General features: G+C 39.9%; 1 protein-coding gene across 2 annotated transcripts in view; it reads right to left on the reverse strand.

Moving 5' to 3' along the window:
- NOTCH2 (notch receptor 2) overlaps positions 1-14,517 on the reverse strand; it is a 173,627-nt gene that overhangs the window by 42,755 nt on the left and 116,355 nt on the right. For both annotated transcript variants that reach the window (XM_040471479.1, XM_040471478.1), the window contains exons 13-17: positions 9,664-9,856; positions 8,166-8,311; positions 6,054-6,167; positions 3,540-3,659; positions 2,989-3,141 (exon numbers count right to left, since the gene is read on the reverse strand). In XM_040471479.1, coding sequence (XP_040327413.1) covers positions 2,989-3,141; positions 3,540-3,659; positions 6,054-6,167; positions 8,166-8,311; positions 9,664-9,856 — 726 coding nt within the window. The remainder of the gene's footprint in view (positions 1-2,988; positions 3,142-3,539; positions 3,660-6,053; positions 6,168-8,165; positions 8,312-9,663; positions 9,857-14,517) is intronic.

Raw genomic sequence — 14,517 nt, forward strand, 5'->3', positions numbered from 1 at the left:
TTGAAACTAGACCACTTTCTCACACCATTCACAAAAATAAACTCAAAATGGATCAAGGACCTGAATGTGAGACAGGAAACCATCAAAACCTTAGAGGAGAAAGCAGGAAAAGACCTCTCTGACCTCAGCCGTAGCAATCTCTTACTCGACACATCCCCAAAGGCAAGGGAATTAAAAGCAAAAGTGAATTACTGGGACCTTATGAAGATCAAAAGCTTCTGCACAGCAAAGGAAACAACCAACAAAACTAAAAGGCAACCAACGGAATGGGAAAAGATATTTGCAAATGACATGTCGGACAAAGGGCTAGTATCCAAAATCTATAAAGAGCTCACCAAACTCCACACCCGAAAAGCAAATAACCCAGTGAAGAAATGGGCAGAAAACATGAATAGACACTTCTCTAAAGAAGACATCCGGATGGCCAACAGGCACATGAAAAGATGTTCAGCGTCGCTCCTTATCAGGGAAATACAAATCAAAACCACGCTCAGGTATCACCTCACGCCAGTCAGAGTGGCCAAAATGAACAAATCAGGAGACTATAGTTGCTGGAGAGGATGTGGAGAAACGGGAACCCTCTTGCACTGTTGGTGGGAATGCAAATTGGTGCAGCCGCTCTGGAAAGCAGTGTGGAGGTTCCTCAGAAAATTAAAAATAGACCTACCCTATGACCCAGCAATAGCACTGCTAGGAATTTATCCAAGGGACACAGGAGTACTGATGCACAGGGGCACTTGTACCCCAATGTTCATAGCAGCACTCTCAACAACAGCCAAATTATGGAAAGAGCCTAAATGTCCATCAACTGATGAATGGATAAAGAAATTGTGGTTTATATACACTATGGAATACTACGTGGCAATGAGAAAAAATGAAATATGGCCTTTTGTAGCAACGTGGATGGAACTGGAGAGTGTGATGCTAAGTGAAATAAGCCATACAGAGAAAGACAAATACCATATGGTTTCACTCTTATGTGGATCCTGAGAAACTTAACAGGATCCCATGGGGGAGGGGAAGGAAAAAGAAAAAAAAAAAGAGGTTAGAGTGGGAGAGAGCGAAAGCATAAGAGACTGTTGAGAACTGAGAGCAAACTGAGGGTTGATGGGGGGTGGGAGGGAGGAGAGGGTGGGTGATGGGTATTGAGGAGGGCACCTTTTGGGATGAGCACTGGGTGTTGTATGGAAACCAATTTGACAATAAATTTCATATATAAATAAAAAAAAAAGTATAAAACATTTAGAAGAAATCAAAGAAAATAAACCTCAGTGACCTTGGGTTAGGCAAAGGTTTGTTAAAAAAGATAAGATGAACTCTGAATGAAGATTATGGATATACTGAAATTCATCAAAATTAAACTTCCTCTTCAAAAGAAAAAACAGAAGGTACAATTGGGAGAAGATAGTTGTAAGGCAAATATCTGACAAAGAATTTGTATTTAGAATATAAAGAACTCTTTCAATTCAATAATAAGACAAATAATACAATTTTTCATGTGGGCAGAAGTTTTGAATAGATACTATACCAAGTAATATATATGGCTGACCAAGAAGCACATGAAAAGATGCTCAAAATTTTTAATAGGTAGGGAAATTCAAGTTAAAACCACTGTGAAATACCATATACAACCACTACAAAGGCTAAAATTCAGGGCAATCACACCCAAGTGTTCTTGAGGATGTGGTTCAACTGGAACTCTCAAACAGTGCTTGTGGGAATGAAAATGGTGAACCACCAATGGAGAACATTTTGACAATTTGGTGAAAAGTGAAACATATACCTACTACATAATTCAGCTATTCCACTCCTAGATATTTACTCAAGAGAGTATAACTTTATTTATAGTATCTCAAAACTTAAAAACAAGCTGAATGTCCTACTAGTAAATTCAAGTATATCCAAATAATGGAACATGACTTAGCAATAAAACAGAATGAAAACTAATACACATAACATAGATGAGTCTCAAATAATATGCTAAATGATAAGTCATATTCCCTCTCCCCCAAAAAGAGTTTGCATTAGATGATTCCATTTATATAAAATTATTAAAAATGCAAATAAGTCTGTCATGACAGAGGTAGATCCCTTGTTGCCTGGGACAGGGAAGGGGCAAGAAGGAAATTACAAAATAAAATATTTTTAGGGGGATGGATATGTTCATTATGTTTACTTATGGTTTCTTAGTCAAATGTCAACACTGTGCATTTAAAATATTGGTAGTATGGGGCGCCTGGGTGGCGCAGTCGGTTAAGCGTCCGACTTCAGCCAGGTCACGATCTCGCGGTCCGTGAGTTTGAGCCCCGCATCAGGCTCTGGGCTGATGGCTCAGAGCCTGGAGCCTGTTTCTGATTCTGTGTCTCCCTCTCTCTCTGCTCCTCCCCCGTTCATGCTCTGTCTCTCTCTGTCCCAAAAATAAATAAACGTTGAAAAAAAAATTTAAAATATTGGTAGTATACTTCTATATACTAGTTATACCTCAGTGGACCTGCTTTAAAAAAAAAAAGCTATCATAGCATTGTCCCTAATTTGTCAGTATACAAAAATCAGTTAGGAACCTCTTAAAGAGATTCTACTGCCTCAACTCCTAAAGCCACTGGCTTTGCAAAGAAGATTTAAAAAATGCTAATATTGGGGCACCTGGGTGGCTCAGTCAGTGAAGTGTCCAACTCTTGATTTCAGCTCAGGTCATGATCTCACAGTTCACAGAATTGAGCCCTGCATCCAGCTCTGCGCTGACAGCACAGAGCCTGCTTGGGAGTCTCTCTCTCTCTCCCTCTTTCGCTGCCCCTCCCCCACGTATGTGCACATGTGTGCAGCTCCCCCCCGAATAAACATTTAAAAAAATAAAAAATACTAATATTAAAAACATGTGACAAGCTATTGGGATGGCCAGTCTCAGCACTGAGAGGCAGCTGCCTCGACTGGGCTCTGTTCTGCTCCCTATATGCCTCAGGGGGCTTAGGAGCTGGCCGGCATACTCACTGGCAAGGCAGTCATCGATGTCCTCCTCACAGTCCATACCGCTGAAGCCTGGAGGACACTCACACATGTAGCTGCCCTGGGTGTTATGGCAGAGACCGTGGTTCATGCAAGGCTTGGAGACACACTCATCAATGTCAATTGTACACCGCTGACCTAGAAACACAGGGGCAATGAATGGTCCTGTCTTTGGAAAGTGAGTCCCACAGAAATGCATGGGGAGATCCAAGCTTCAGCTGGGGTAGATGGGGATATTCTGGTTTGTCTCCCACTTTGGGAAGTCCCATAAGGCTTTGTGCCCTTGGCACAAAATTATGTGGGGCAAATTATTGCCCAGGGACTGTGAGAACATCATGGTTTCAGACTCAGGCTGGGGTCTTCCAGCCACTAGAGGGCCCCAAAGACATGAAAATGAAAAGGCTTTCTGGGTCATTCCTGTACAAAGCCAGTGCTCATGACAAGCAGGCCTCAGAAGACCTGGGCCGTCCATGTTAATCTGATGATCTGACCACTTTGTTTAAAGCTTCTGGTTTCTCTAACTCCCATACTGTTACCTTGCCAGCCAGGGGCACACAGGCAGGTGTAGCTCTCAAAATTTGGTGCCTCTTTGCAAACAGCAGCATTCTCACATGGGTTTGGGGAACAGGGAGCCAACACAGTCTGACAATTCTTGCCTGTAAAGCAAATGACAGGATTTAAAGAAATAGCCAAGGAAACTGAAATTTTGCAAATTCTAAACCAAAGGATGCTCTCTGAACTCAAGACTAAGGTAGCAGTTAAGAGCTTTGGAATCTGAGAGACTTAGGGTCTTCTGAGTCTTAGCTCTAACTTGGTATATTAACAACAGGCAAGTTATTAATCTGCTCTGAGCCTTACACATAAGTAAAATGAGAAATAGGGTGGTATGTAACTCACAGAGGCTTTTTGAGGATTAAGTGAAAAACAAAATGTTCATGAAGTCTTCACTAGCACAGAGCCTAGCATATAGAGTGAGCACTCAACAACTGCTGGGCTGCTCTCATCCATATTATCATGTGTGGTTACATGGGTTTGGACACCTGTGTCCATCTGGTGCAATACTTTCTGCATCTCCACAGCAAAGAGTCTGTGTGGCTCAGAGGCTCAGCCACACAGATCCTCCTTCATGTGGGCCAGGAAGAGGCAACAATACAGCCTTCTACTCCTCACCACCTCTGCTGGCCTGTTCCAGAGGCAATGGAGTTGATCAGAAGGCCATGGGAGGTAGGAAACAGTGAAGTTATTCTGATCAGCTAGTAACATACCTCCTCATACCAACATCAACAACATGACATTGAAATTTGCACATTAATATTTCCTGCCTTAGCATATGGAATATAAGCTTCCAGCACAGGCAAACAAGGAAAGGAATGCTTTTATTAAAAGAAGATGAGGGTGTTTTTCAAGTCAAGTTACAGCTAACTCAATTTAAAATTCTATCCTAAAATTTCATATTCAGGAAGAAAAAAAAATTACCACAGATGTTCACCAACATACCCAACCCATTTTTAAGGTATTTGGGTCAGAAGAGTGGCTCACTAGGGAAGGCAATGTTGCTTAGTTCCCTTCATAGTGGCAAAGCTCAACGATAGAACCTTTAGCTACACTCAGCACTAAAATTTTAATATGCATAGGCTTTCAGTCTAATATAATTTCCCAAAGTTGCACATAGTAAATTCTTTTATCGGGATCTTAATCTGAAGAAAAACCAACGGCCAGCATACAGCCAAATATTCTTAAGGTATCTGGATAGCAGGAAGATAAAATAAGTATTTTCAAGATGAGCTGAACACCTAAATTACACTCAGGTAAGCCTATGATATGACTGAGCATAATGATATGACCTGCTTATATCTCTCTGCAGCCATCAAGTCTCAGTCTTTACGGCTGGGAGATGCTCTTACTATTAGCAAATGTGATCAGCACTGTCATTATGAAATGCATCATTTAGACTTCCTTTGTCTGAGAACAGCTAAGGATCTCCAATAACTTTGATTTTTTATCTATGAGCCTGACTAAACCCTATCTGCCTATATGAACATTTCTTCCCAAGAGGGGCCAAGGTAACAACGTCGCATCAAGTCTTTCAGGTAACAGAGTTCTGGTTTTGGCCACTCTGTCACTAAACAGCCGCAGTCACTGGTAACAGCTACTACAAACAGCCCATCATGGGAGTACGAATTCAGCCATGCTCCTGCCTGCATGCTGCATACTAGAGAAACATGCAAAGCCACCATCCATGTTTCTGTTTTGTTCTCCACAGATGAAGAAAATGGATGATAAGGAGGTAAATAAGCCACACAAATACAACCAATCACAAGACGGCAGTAATGAGGCAGGAGAACACAAAGAAGAAACGTCCAAGCACACTCCTAAAATACCACCTGAAACAAAGAACACCTGATACGAAATGAAGTCACACCCTTGTCTTCTGTGTGTGTCATCGTCATCCAAGGGGCAATACCTCTCTGAATGAGAGGTAGTGGTACTGAATGTAAGGAGAAGAAGGGCAGTTAAGAAGACAAACTTTGGACTGAGAGAGGCTTAGAGGCAAATCCTAGATCTACCACTTACCTCTGTGACCTTCAGCAAGTAACTTTTCTTTGCCTCAGCATAAAATGGTCATAGGAACAGAATTATTTTGAGTACTGGATTAAGAAATCCAAAATATGCAAAGTGTCTGGCATATAGTAAGTTATCAATAAGTGGTGGTGGTTGTTATTATTGAACTATGACTAAGAGCACAGGCCATGACAACACTGGGTCCAGTCAAATAATGAATGAAACCAGCAGTCAGACAGAATTAAAAAAAACATTTAAACCCTCAAGTACAAAGAAGGCATGTGAGTTTGCCTACCAGTTGCATCTAGGGAAGCCACAGTGTTTTCTCAGAGCTCAAGATCTAGTCGGTGAGAGCAGGATGGTGACCAGGGAGTGATTCCTCAGAGAAGCATCACTGGGCCACAGACTCTTGTCTCTGAGACTCAGAGGTTTAGAATGACAAGGCAAGAACACAGGTCCCCTCTGGTCCCTTCACTTGCAGAACTCACCTGTGTATGGCAGCACACAGTGGCAAGTGTAGCCACTTATGTCATCAAAGCAGGTTCCTTGGTTCAGGCAGGGATTTGAAGCACATTCATCAATATTCACCTGACAGTTATAGCCTATAGACAGAAAGGGAGAAAACCCCAAAACAGTGAAACTTTCTGTTAGCCTCCTCATTATTTAAATTACTAAGCGGGGTGCCTGGGTGGCTTAGTGGGTTGAGTGTCCGACTTCGGCTCAGGGCATGATCTCGTGGTTCGTGGGTTCGAGCCCCATGTTGGGCTCTGTGCTGACAGCTCAGAGCCTGGAGCCTGCTTCAGATTCTGTGTCTCCTTCTCTCTCTGCCCCTCCCCACTCATGTTCTGTCTCTCTCTCTCTGTCAAAAATAAATACACATTAAAAAAATTTTTTTTAACAATTACTAAGCAATCCTCTTCATGGCAAATATGAACTACCTTAGAAACTGAATTTCTTTAGGCTCCTGGAACACCTCTTCGTTCATTTCAGTGACAAGTCCCTGACATATAGTCTGTCAGTAAAAGACAGTTAAAAGAATGAATGGAGTAAGTATATTCTAATAGCTGAAAGGCTGAATATGCCTCCAAATATAAGTAATTTCTCAACAATGGACTAAGAAGCTCATTGAGGTTAAAAATCTGCTGATCTATCAGCTGTTTCTATACAAAGTGGCTGTCAGGGCCTAAAAAGGGGGTATAATTTATCAAGGGACAATATTTTTTTAATGCATAATCAAAGCCTCTGATTTATGCCCACTCTTTCATATGCACAGTCTCTACCATTGATGTGGTAGTACTTTCTGAAGCCATAAAACTGTTTTCCCCTGATCCAAGACATGGTATCTACTCCCACTGTGAAAAAGACAAAAGTAAGGAAGCATTAATGGGATAGACCAGTACCCAAATATTACACACCTTTGCATCTTCAATAGAGCCTGACACAGAGCCTCAAGATAGAGCAACTACAGCACTGTAAAAAAACGGTGGTCTGGGAGCACAGAGGTCTGGGCTCAAACTGTACTCTTCTACTCACCAGCCGTACAATTTGGGATTTTACATTTTGAGTTTTATTTAGTTCCTTGATCAGCAAGTCTCAAGGAAACAAAGAAATAAAAGTGCTTTTAAATTTCTTTGCAAATGTAATATATCAGAAAATTAATGACTAAAATATATATACTCTCAGAAAGCTTTCAAATAAGTAAATTGACTCTGAAACATACTGATGTATCTTGGCAGCCTGGCACAATTTTTGAGTGGGGAAATCAATGACTAAGTGGATAGAGGAGTACAAGATAAATGATTTACCCACAGATTTCACTCTCATGAGTTTTTAAGTGAAAATTTATGGTGGAGGGGCGCCTGGGTGGCGCAGTCGGTTGAGCGTCCGACTTCAGCCAGGTCACGATCTTGTGGTCCATGAGTTCGAGCCCCGCGTCAGGCTCTGGGCTAATGGCTCAGAGCCTGGAGCCTGTTTCCGAATCTGTGTCTCCCTCTCTCTCTGCCCCTCCCCCGTTCATGCTCTGTCTCTCTCTGTCCCAAAAATAAATAAATGTTGAAAAAAAAAATTAAAAAAAAAAAGAAAATTTATGGTGGAAATACAACAATAACAACTCAGAAAATGATTTTATACAACACCCATTATAATACATGTTTCCAGAAGGCCCTAGTTGGCTATATATTTTATCTCAATGTGTAAGATAATTTGTTGGAAGAGTTTGGAATGCATGGATTCTTCCATGGAATTATTGCTATCATAATTATAATAAGGCAATATTCTCATGCTACTCCCCAGATCTCTTGTGAATTCCAACAGAATCAAACCAGCACCATGAAGCTTACAATTAGAACATCTTTCCAAAGTTGTATAAGTGGAGTCCTAGCTGCTCAGCTTAAATAGTCCTGTAGTTCACCTCTCTGCTAGTAGAATCTATATATCTTTATGTTTTTACTCCCCAAGTGCCTTATAAATATTAACTTCTCAAGTTATGTTTGCTATATGAGCGAATAGGAATAGAGAAAGGGCAAGGAAGAGGTAAGTCAAAGAATATGCAATAAGAAAACTGCATGAAGGGAGATAGAAATATGCACTACAGCTTTCACCTTTAAAGCCCTTCTTGCAAGTACACCTGTATCCGTTCACCAGATTGTCACAAGTTCCTCCATTCTGGCATGGGTTAGAAAGACATTCATTTTTGTCCACTTCGCAGTTGATGCCAACCCAGCCTGCATCACAGAGACACTTGTATCTGAAAGGAGATAGATAGTATTCTTGACTGTGGAGGACGAATGTACAATTGAGTCTTAGATGAAATCCAAGACTTGGTGAAGAAATGAGGGACAGAGGAGCTCATGGGTAAGCTAATCTACTCTTCTTTGAACCTATACTTGGATTGCCATGGACACAGTATGAATTATGTGGTCCCACCTGGACTACTCAGTAAACAGATTTTTCTGGTGCTTCCCAGCTCACTAAGATGCTGGAGAAATTAATTAATTATAGTGAGCTTTCATGTGTAAACAGTGTTTGGTACAATACATTGGGTCAATCTGAAAGGCACATTAACATGGATAAATCTGCACTTTTATTATATATAAAACTAAAATAAAGCAAACCTTAGGATCATCTGTTTCTAATGCAAAACAGACACCCAAGAAGTAGGTTAGTATCAGAGACTCTAAGCCTCTCTGAGAGCTCCTGGGATGTCTGACTTCCAAGACATGCTTTGCTGTTCTCTCCTGAAACCCTGCCCCAGAAAGCACCTAGGGTAAACTGAGCAGGAAAAGGAACACAAATGAAGGTATGCAAAATATATGTACATTGTTCACAATCTGAACATTATTAACACTTATACTATGTTAGCAGGAAATAAAAACCTCTCTTGTCTGGAGATCTTTAGGAAAAAGGTACATGGGTTGGGATGCTTTGCAGGCTACCATAGTCTGAAACAGGAATACCGAGGTAATTCATCTGGAAATAATTTGATTTTCCTTTACCTCTAAATACAGTCTTTGTTCTTTCACCTGTTGTTAAGTATGGCAAATGGCAATGCCCAGAGCCCTATCTTCCGGCCAGCATACAAGAGTATAGATCTATCTCTTGTGACCTAACATCACACTCTGAGTGTCTAGAAAAGTACCTATCAACACATCACACAATCTCAGAGGCTTGCAAACCATGAATGTCTTATCAGGGTCACGTCTAAAGTCAGGTGAGACCAGCCCCACTTCAGTGGCACACGTTGGTACTGTGATAGAACAGAAAGGAGCTTTTTTTTAAGCAGGGGAAAAATCAAATAGAACCTCCCTCAGAACTCAATCTTTTAATAACTACTAAAAGCACAACTGCCAAAGGCTCACAAAATAACACTGGACTTCTCCCATGAACTGACTACCTCCCCGCCCCGCCCTATTTTCTACCTATTCAGCAATGGAAGGCAGAGCACAAGTGGTGGTTTGGAAGACTCAAGGAGACTACCAAAATCTGCAACTCAGTCTCAGCTCAGGTCCCTGACAGACTTCCACAGGGCATGGCCCATTCCGAAACCCACCGGCTTGACATAAGTCAATAAGGAACTGTTCATACATGGCAGCCACCTACCCGCTGAGGCCTCCGGTACAGTTCCCATGGATGCAGGGACTGCTCAGGCACTCGTTCACCTGTGAGTAGCAGCTGGGGTGATGGGGTCCCTCGGGGCATAGACAGCGGAAACCATTCACGTCGTTGATGCACGTCGCACCCTTGCGACAGGGATTGGAGGCACACTCATCAATGTCGATGTTACATCTCTGCCCTGAAGAGGACGGAAACAGTATTTGTCAAATCCAAAATGTTTAGGGAATAGACCCAGAACTATGGGAGATGCTGTCTTGACAACTTTCTCTGCACAGGCTGTAAGATGCCTTGGGCATCAAATGTCAGGATTTAAGTAATAAGACACCCAAGAGCACTTAGCACCATGTGAGGAAGTAGTAAACAGCACAGTCTTGATAATGCAGCCAAGTTAACGAAATGCTGGAACAGCACTGCACTGTTTTGATATGTATTTCTTCTTTACTCCATCTTAGAAACAGAAACTCCACAAGGATTCAAAAAGAGAACATCAAATGTTACCAAAGTTGGCTGTTCCTCTTGCTGCTATTCTGAGTACTCTCGAAGAAGCTTTTATCACTGCTCTCAGCTGGTTCACTGCGCATTAATTTTTTCAGTTAGTCAACTTCCTACATTTCCACATATGGGATAGCTCAATCACCTGGAATACTTAGTGAATAAGCTATTAACTTAATTTAATGTTATAGTAGATAAAAAGCCATTTTGCTTTCATTCTGAGTTGTATTAATCCATTTCCCACCTCAGAAACAAGAGTATTCTAAGCATAATTTTATTGTCTTCTGATAATTGAGAGAACAATTCAATCTCTTAATCTAGACCAGTGGTTCTCAACCTTAATGTGCAAAAAGAATCATTTAAAATACTTATTATTTTTATTTTATATTCTTCTTTGATGTTTGTTTATTTCTGAGAGAGAGAGAGAGGGAGAGAGTGTATGTGAGCAGGGGAGGGGCAGAGAGAGAGAGAGAGGGAGACAGAGGATATTTGGCAGGCCCTGGCGCTGACAGCTGAGAGCCTGATGCAGGGCTTGAACTCACGAACTGTGAGATCATGACCTGCGCTGAAGTCAGATGCTTAACAGACTTAGCTACCCAGGTGCCCCTAAAATACTTGTTTTAAAAGGAGATTCTTAGGCCCTCTCACCACAGATTATGATGCATGGAGTCCAGAAAGCCAATTTTAAATAATGCAGATGGTTCAAATATTCCATTTTGAAAAACTATGATGTAGACAATTATTACTTTATCTTCATGTAATAATGTAAATGCTCAGAATATATGAAATTAAGTGAATATATTCTTCCTCTAAAACCTACCCAAGACTGCGCTTGGAAAAGATGTCTGCTATAACCTTGACATTTGATGCTTTAAGCTGAAGAAAGCGTGCCACTTATAAGAGTTTAGCTTTGTTAAATTTTGAATAATTGAGATTTAACTATATATTCCAAAATGATATAAAATTTTGAAATAACCCATAATTCTGTAAATGAGTGGCAACAAGCAACTGCTGTGAAGGAATTTAGAAGTTTCAAAGAATACAATTTTCTGATTCAGATAAAAACATGCACTTTTATTTAAGAAAGAGTAACCCTGCATTTAGAACAGGAAATTCCAAATGAAATAGATCCACACCCCTTTAAAGTATGGGTATTAACATTTTTTTCACTCTCTGTTGCTCTCTAAACCATTATTGGTGGTTCTTGTGGTAAAGTCCCATAATCTGGTAGTGGTTGCTGTTTTTCTCTTAAGTGTTTTATTAATAACTTATTTTAAAGTACTATTTTCTTAGCCTCAACCTCAGAATTTTTTTTAGACATTTGCCACTGGCACCAAGATATGAGCCAGAACTCTTTACACAGCTATCCTTAGCCTGCTCTTCAGTGGAAAATAAGAGGAAAAAGCCTTCTTTTTCTATCCTTTTTAGGAAGCATTTTCTCAGAAGCCACTCTTCTCACGTTTTCCTCATTTGCTTTAAAAACCCTTCCCAGAATCAATGTTACAGCCATCTTTAATGAGGAGGGTTAAGTGCCTCCTTTTGCAGTCTACCATGTGGACTGACCGCTGCTTCACTATCAAGGTCCTACCCCTAGGGAGTTTCCACCCAGCATCAGAAATGCCCAGCACAAGGCTATGGACCTTATTGGACTCAGGAACTACTGAATGAGAAGTTAATCAATGTTTCTCACCTTGTAGGTACTCAACAAATTAGTGTTTAATAAATGAAAGCATGCTATAGTCCAGACTGGAGAGTCTGGAGTTGGATGTGAGAAGTCCCATATTTGAGTTCTAGTCATTCATTCCGAAGTATTTATTGAGTGTTTCTTCCATGCTAGACACTGTGTTTAGACACCGGCTAAAAAGATGATTAGGGAGGTTCCTGCCTTCTGGGAACTCACAATCCTAGCTGTATGACTCACTAGCTGGGGGGCTCAAAATATACAAAATATATTTGTATACATTGCATGGACACATCAAGTTCTCTCTCTCAGTTGTCTTAGTTGTTTAATGGGAATAATAAAACTTCCTTATCTACTTTTTGTGTTTTGTTAATATTTTGATTGAGATAGAATTGATGTATAACACTGTATAAGTTTAAGGTATATGGCGTACTGATTTAATACATTTATATATTGCAATAGATTACCACTTTAATGTTACCTAACACCTCTATTATGTCACATAATTATCATTTCTTTTTTGTGCTGAGAACAATTAAGACTCACTCTCTTAGCAACTTTGAAGTTTATTATACAGTATTGCTGACTATAATCACTGTGCTGGTACAACAGATCTCCAGACCTTATTTACCTACTAGTTTCAAGTTTGCACCCTTAAATACATCTCCCCAATCAGCCTTGCCCCTCCTAGCCACCATTTTCTTCTATTTTTATGAGTTTTGCTTGTTAATATTCTGCATACAAGAGATATCATACAGTATTTGTCTTTCTCTGACTTATCTCCCTGAGCATAAAGCCCATTCATGTTGTCTCAAATGGCAAGATTTCATTCTTTTTTGTGGCTGAGTAGTATGAATTGATTTTAGTATTACTGCAAGACTCCTTGCTCTTAGCAGTGTGCCTGTTCAGGATATGACATTATTAGGTTAACTGAGGGCCAAAGAACCAAAAAGCAATTGCATGCTCAATGTCTACAAATTATAAATATATAATTTAATTTAATGATTATATTGGTTAAAAAGAAAGCCATTTTGCTTTCATTCTTAGAGTTGTATTAATCCATTTCCTGCCTCAGAAAGAAGAGTATTCTAAGCATAACTTTATTGTCTTCTGGTAACTGAGAAAACAATTCAGGGTCTCTTAATCTAGACTAGTGGTTCTATATTTAAATAATTTATAACTTATAAACGTAATTATATTATAAATTTATACTTTATAAACATTTATACACTTCACTACTGATGAGAAACTACTATAAGAAATTTAGAGGGGCGCCTGGGTGGCTCAGTTGGTTAAGCGTCCGACTTCAACTCAGGTCATGATCTCATGGTTTGGTTCGTGAGTTCGAGCCCTGCGTCGGGCTCTGTGCCAACAGCTTGGAGCCTGGAGCCTGCTTCGGATTCTGTGTCCCCCTCTCTCTCTGCCCCTCTCCTGCTCTCACTCTGTCACTCTCTCTCTCTCAAAAATAAAATAAACATTAAAAAATTAAAAAAAAGAAAGAAATTTAGAGAGAGAAGAGATTACAAAACTCATATATATGTTTTCTTATGGTATTTTCGTGATTAGTTTTATAATGACATTATAGTGAGGATTAGCTATTTTGGTAGACTTGTTACTCATGATTAGCCTTTCAAATGCTTTTTGAAAATCACTACGGTGTAGCAGACTATGAGGCTTTCAAAACTTTACCTGTTTCAGATGATGTTGGGTTTCTAAGTACAAATAATGATTTATAACTTAAAAATACAATCAGTCTCTGGTTAAATCATGTAGCTCTGAAAATTACAGTAGATACTTCCAGTATCCTCTATCTGGAAATTCCTGGGAATTTTCCAATAATAGTTTCTAAAGTTGTGTTTAGCTACTTCTGCCTGTGTTTTTTAAAGATTGAGCTATAACTGACATATAACATATTAGTCCCAGGTGTGCAACGTAATGATTTGATATTTGTATATACTACAAAAGGATCACTGTGGTAAGTCTAGCTAATATCCATCAACATACATAGTTTCAAAATTTTTTTTCTTGCTCTTTGCCCATTTTTAAATTGGATTATTTGCTTCCTTGCTATTGAGTTGTATGAGCTCTTTATATTTTTTTGATATTAACCCTTTTTCAGATATATTGTTTACAAATATTTTCTCCTGCTCTATAGGCTGCCTTTTCAGTTTATTGTTCCTTGCTGTGCAGAAGCACTTTAGTTTAATGGAGTCCTGCTTGTTTAGTTTGGTTTTTGTTACCTGTGCTTTTGGTTTCTTATTCAACCTATTTGCTTTTATGGACTGTTATAAGAAGTCAGCAAAATAATAAATATGAAGGCAAAACTGAAAAAGTAGTTTGTAAACTGAGAAGTAGCTTCTAGAAGTATCACTTGATTTCTTACATTTCCCATTCAATCAGTAAGTATAAAGAGATCCTGGGTGGCTCAGTTGGTTTAACGTCCGATTCTTGATTTTCGCTCAAGAATGATCTTCTGGTTCCTGAGATCAAGTCCCTCATCAGGCTTCCAGGCTGTTATCACAGAGCATGCTTGGGATTCTCTCTCCCTCTCTCTCTCTCTCTCTGCCCCTCCCCTGCTTGCACGCATGCACACGCATGTGCGCTCTCTCTCTCAAATAAATAAACATTAAAAACAAGAGGTCTGCGGAGAATACAGAATTTAGTCT

This window comes from Herpailurus yagouaroundi, unplaced genomic scaffold, assembly GCF_014898765.1.
Source record: "Herpailurus yagouaroundi ecotype Mexico unplaced genomic scaffold, PumYag 77, whole genome shotgun sequence".
Lineage (NCBI taxonomy): Eukaryota > Metazoa > Chordata > Mammalia > Carnivora > Felidae > Herpailurus > Herpailurus yagouaroundi.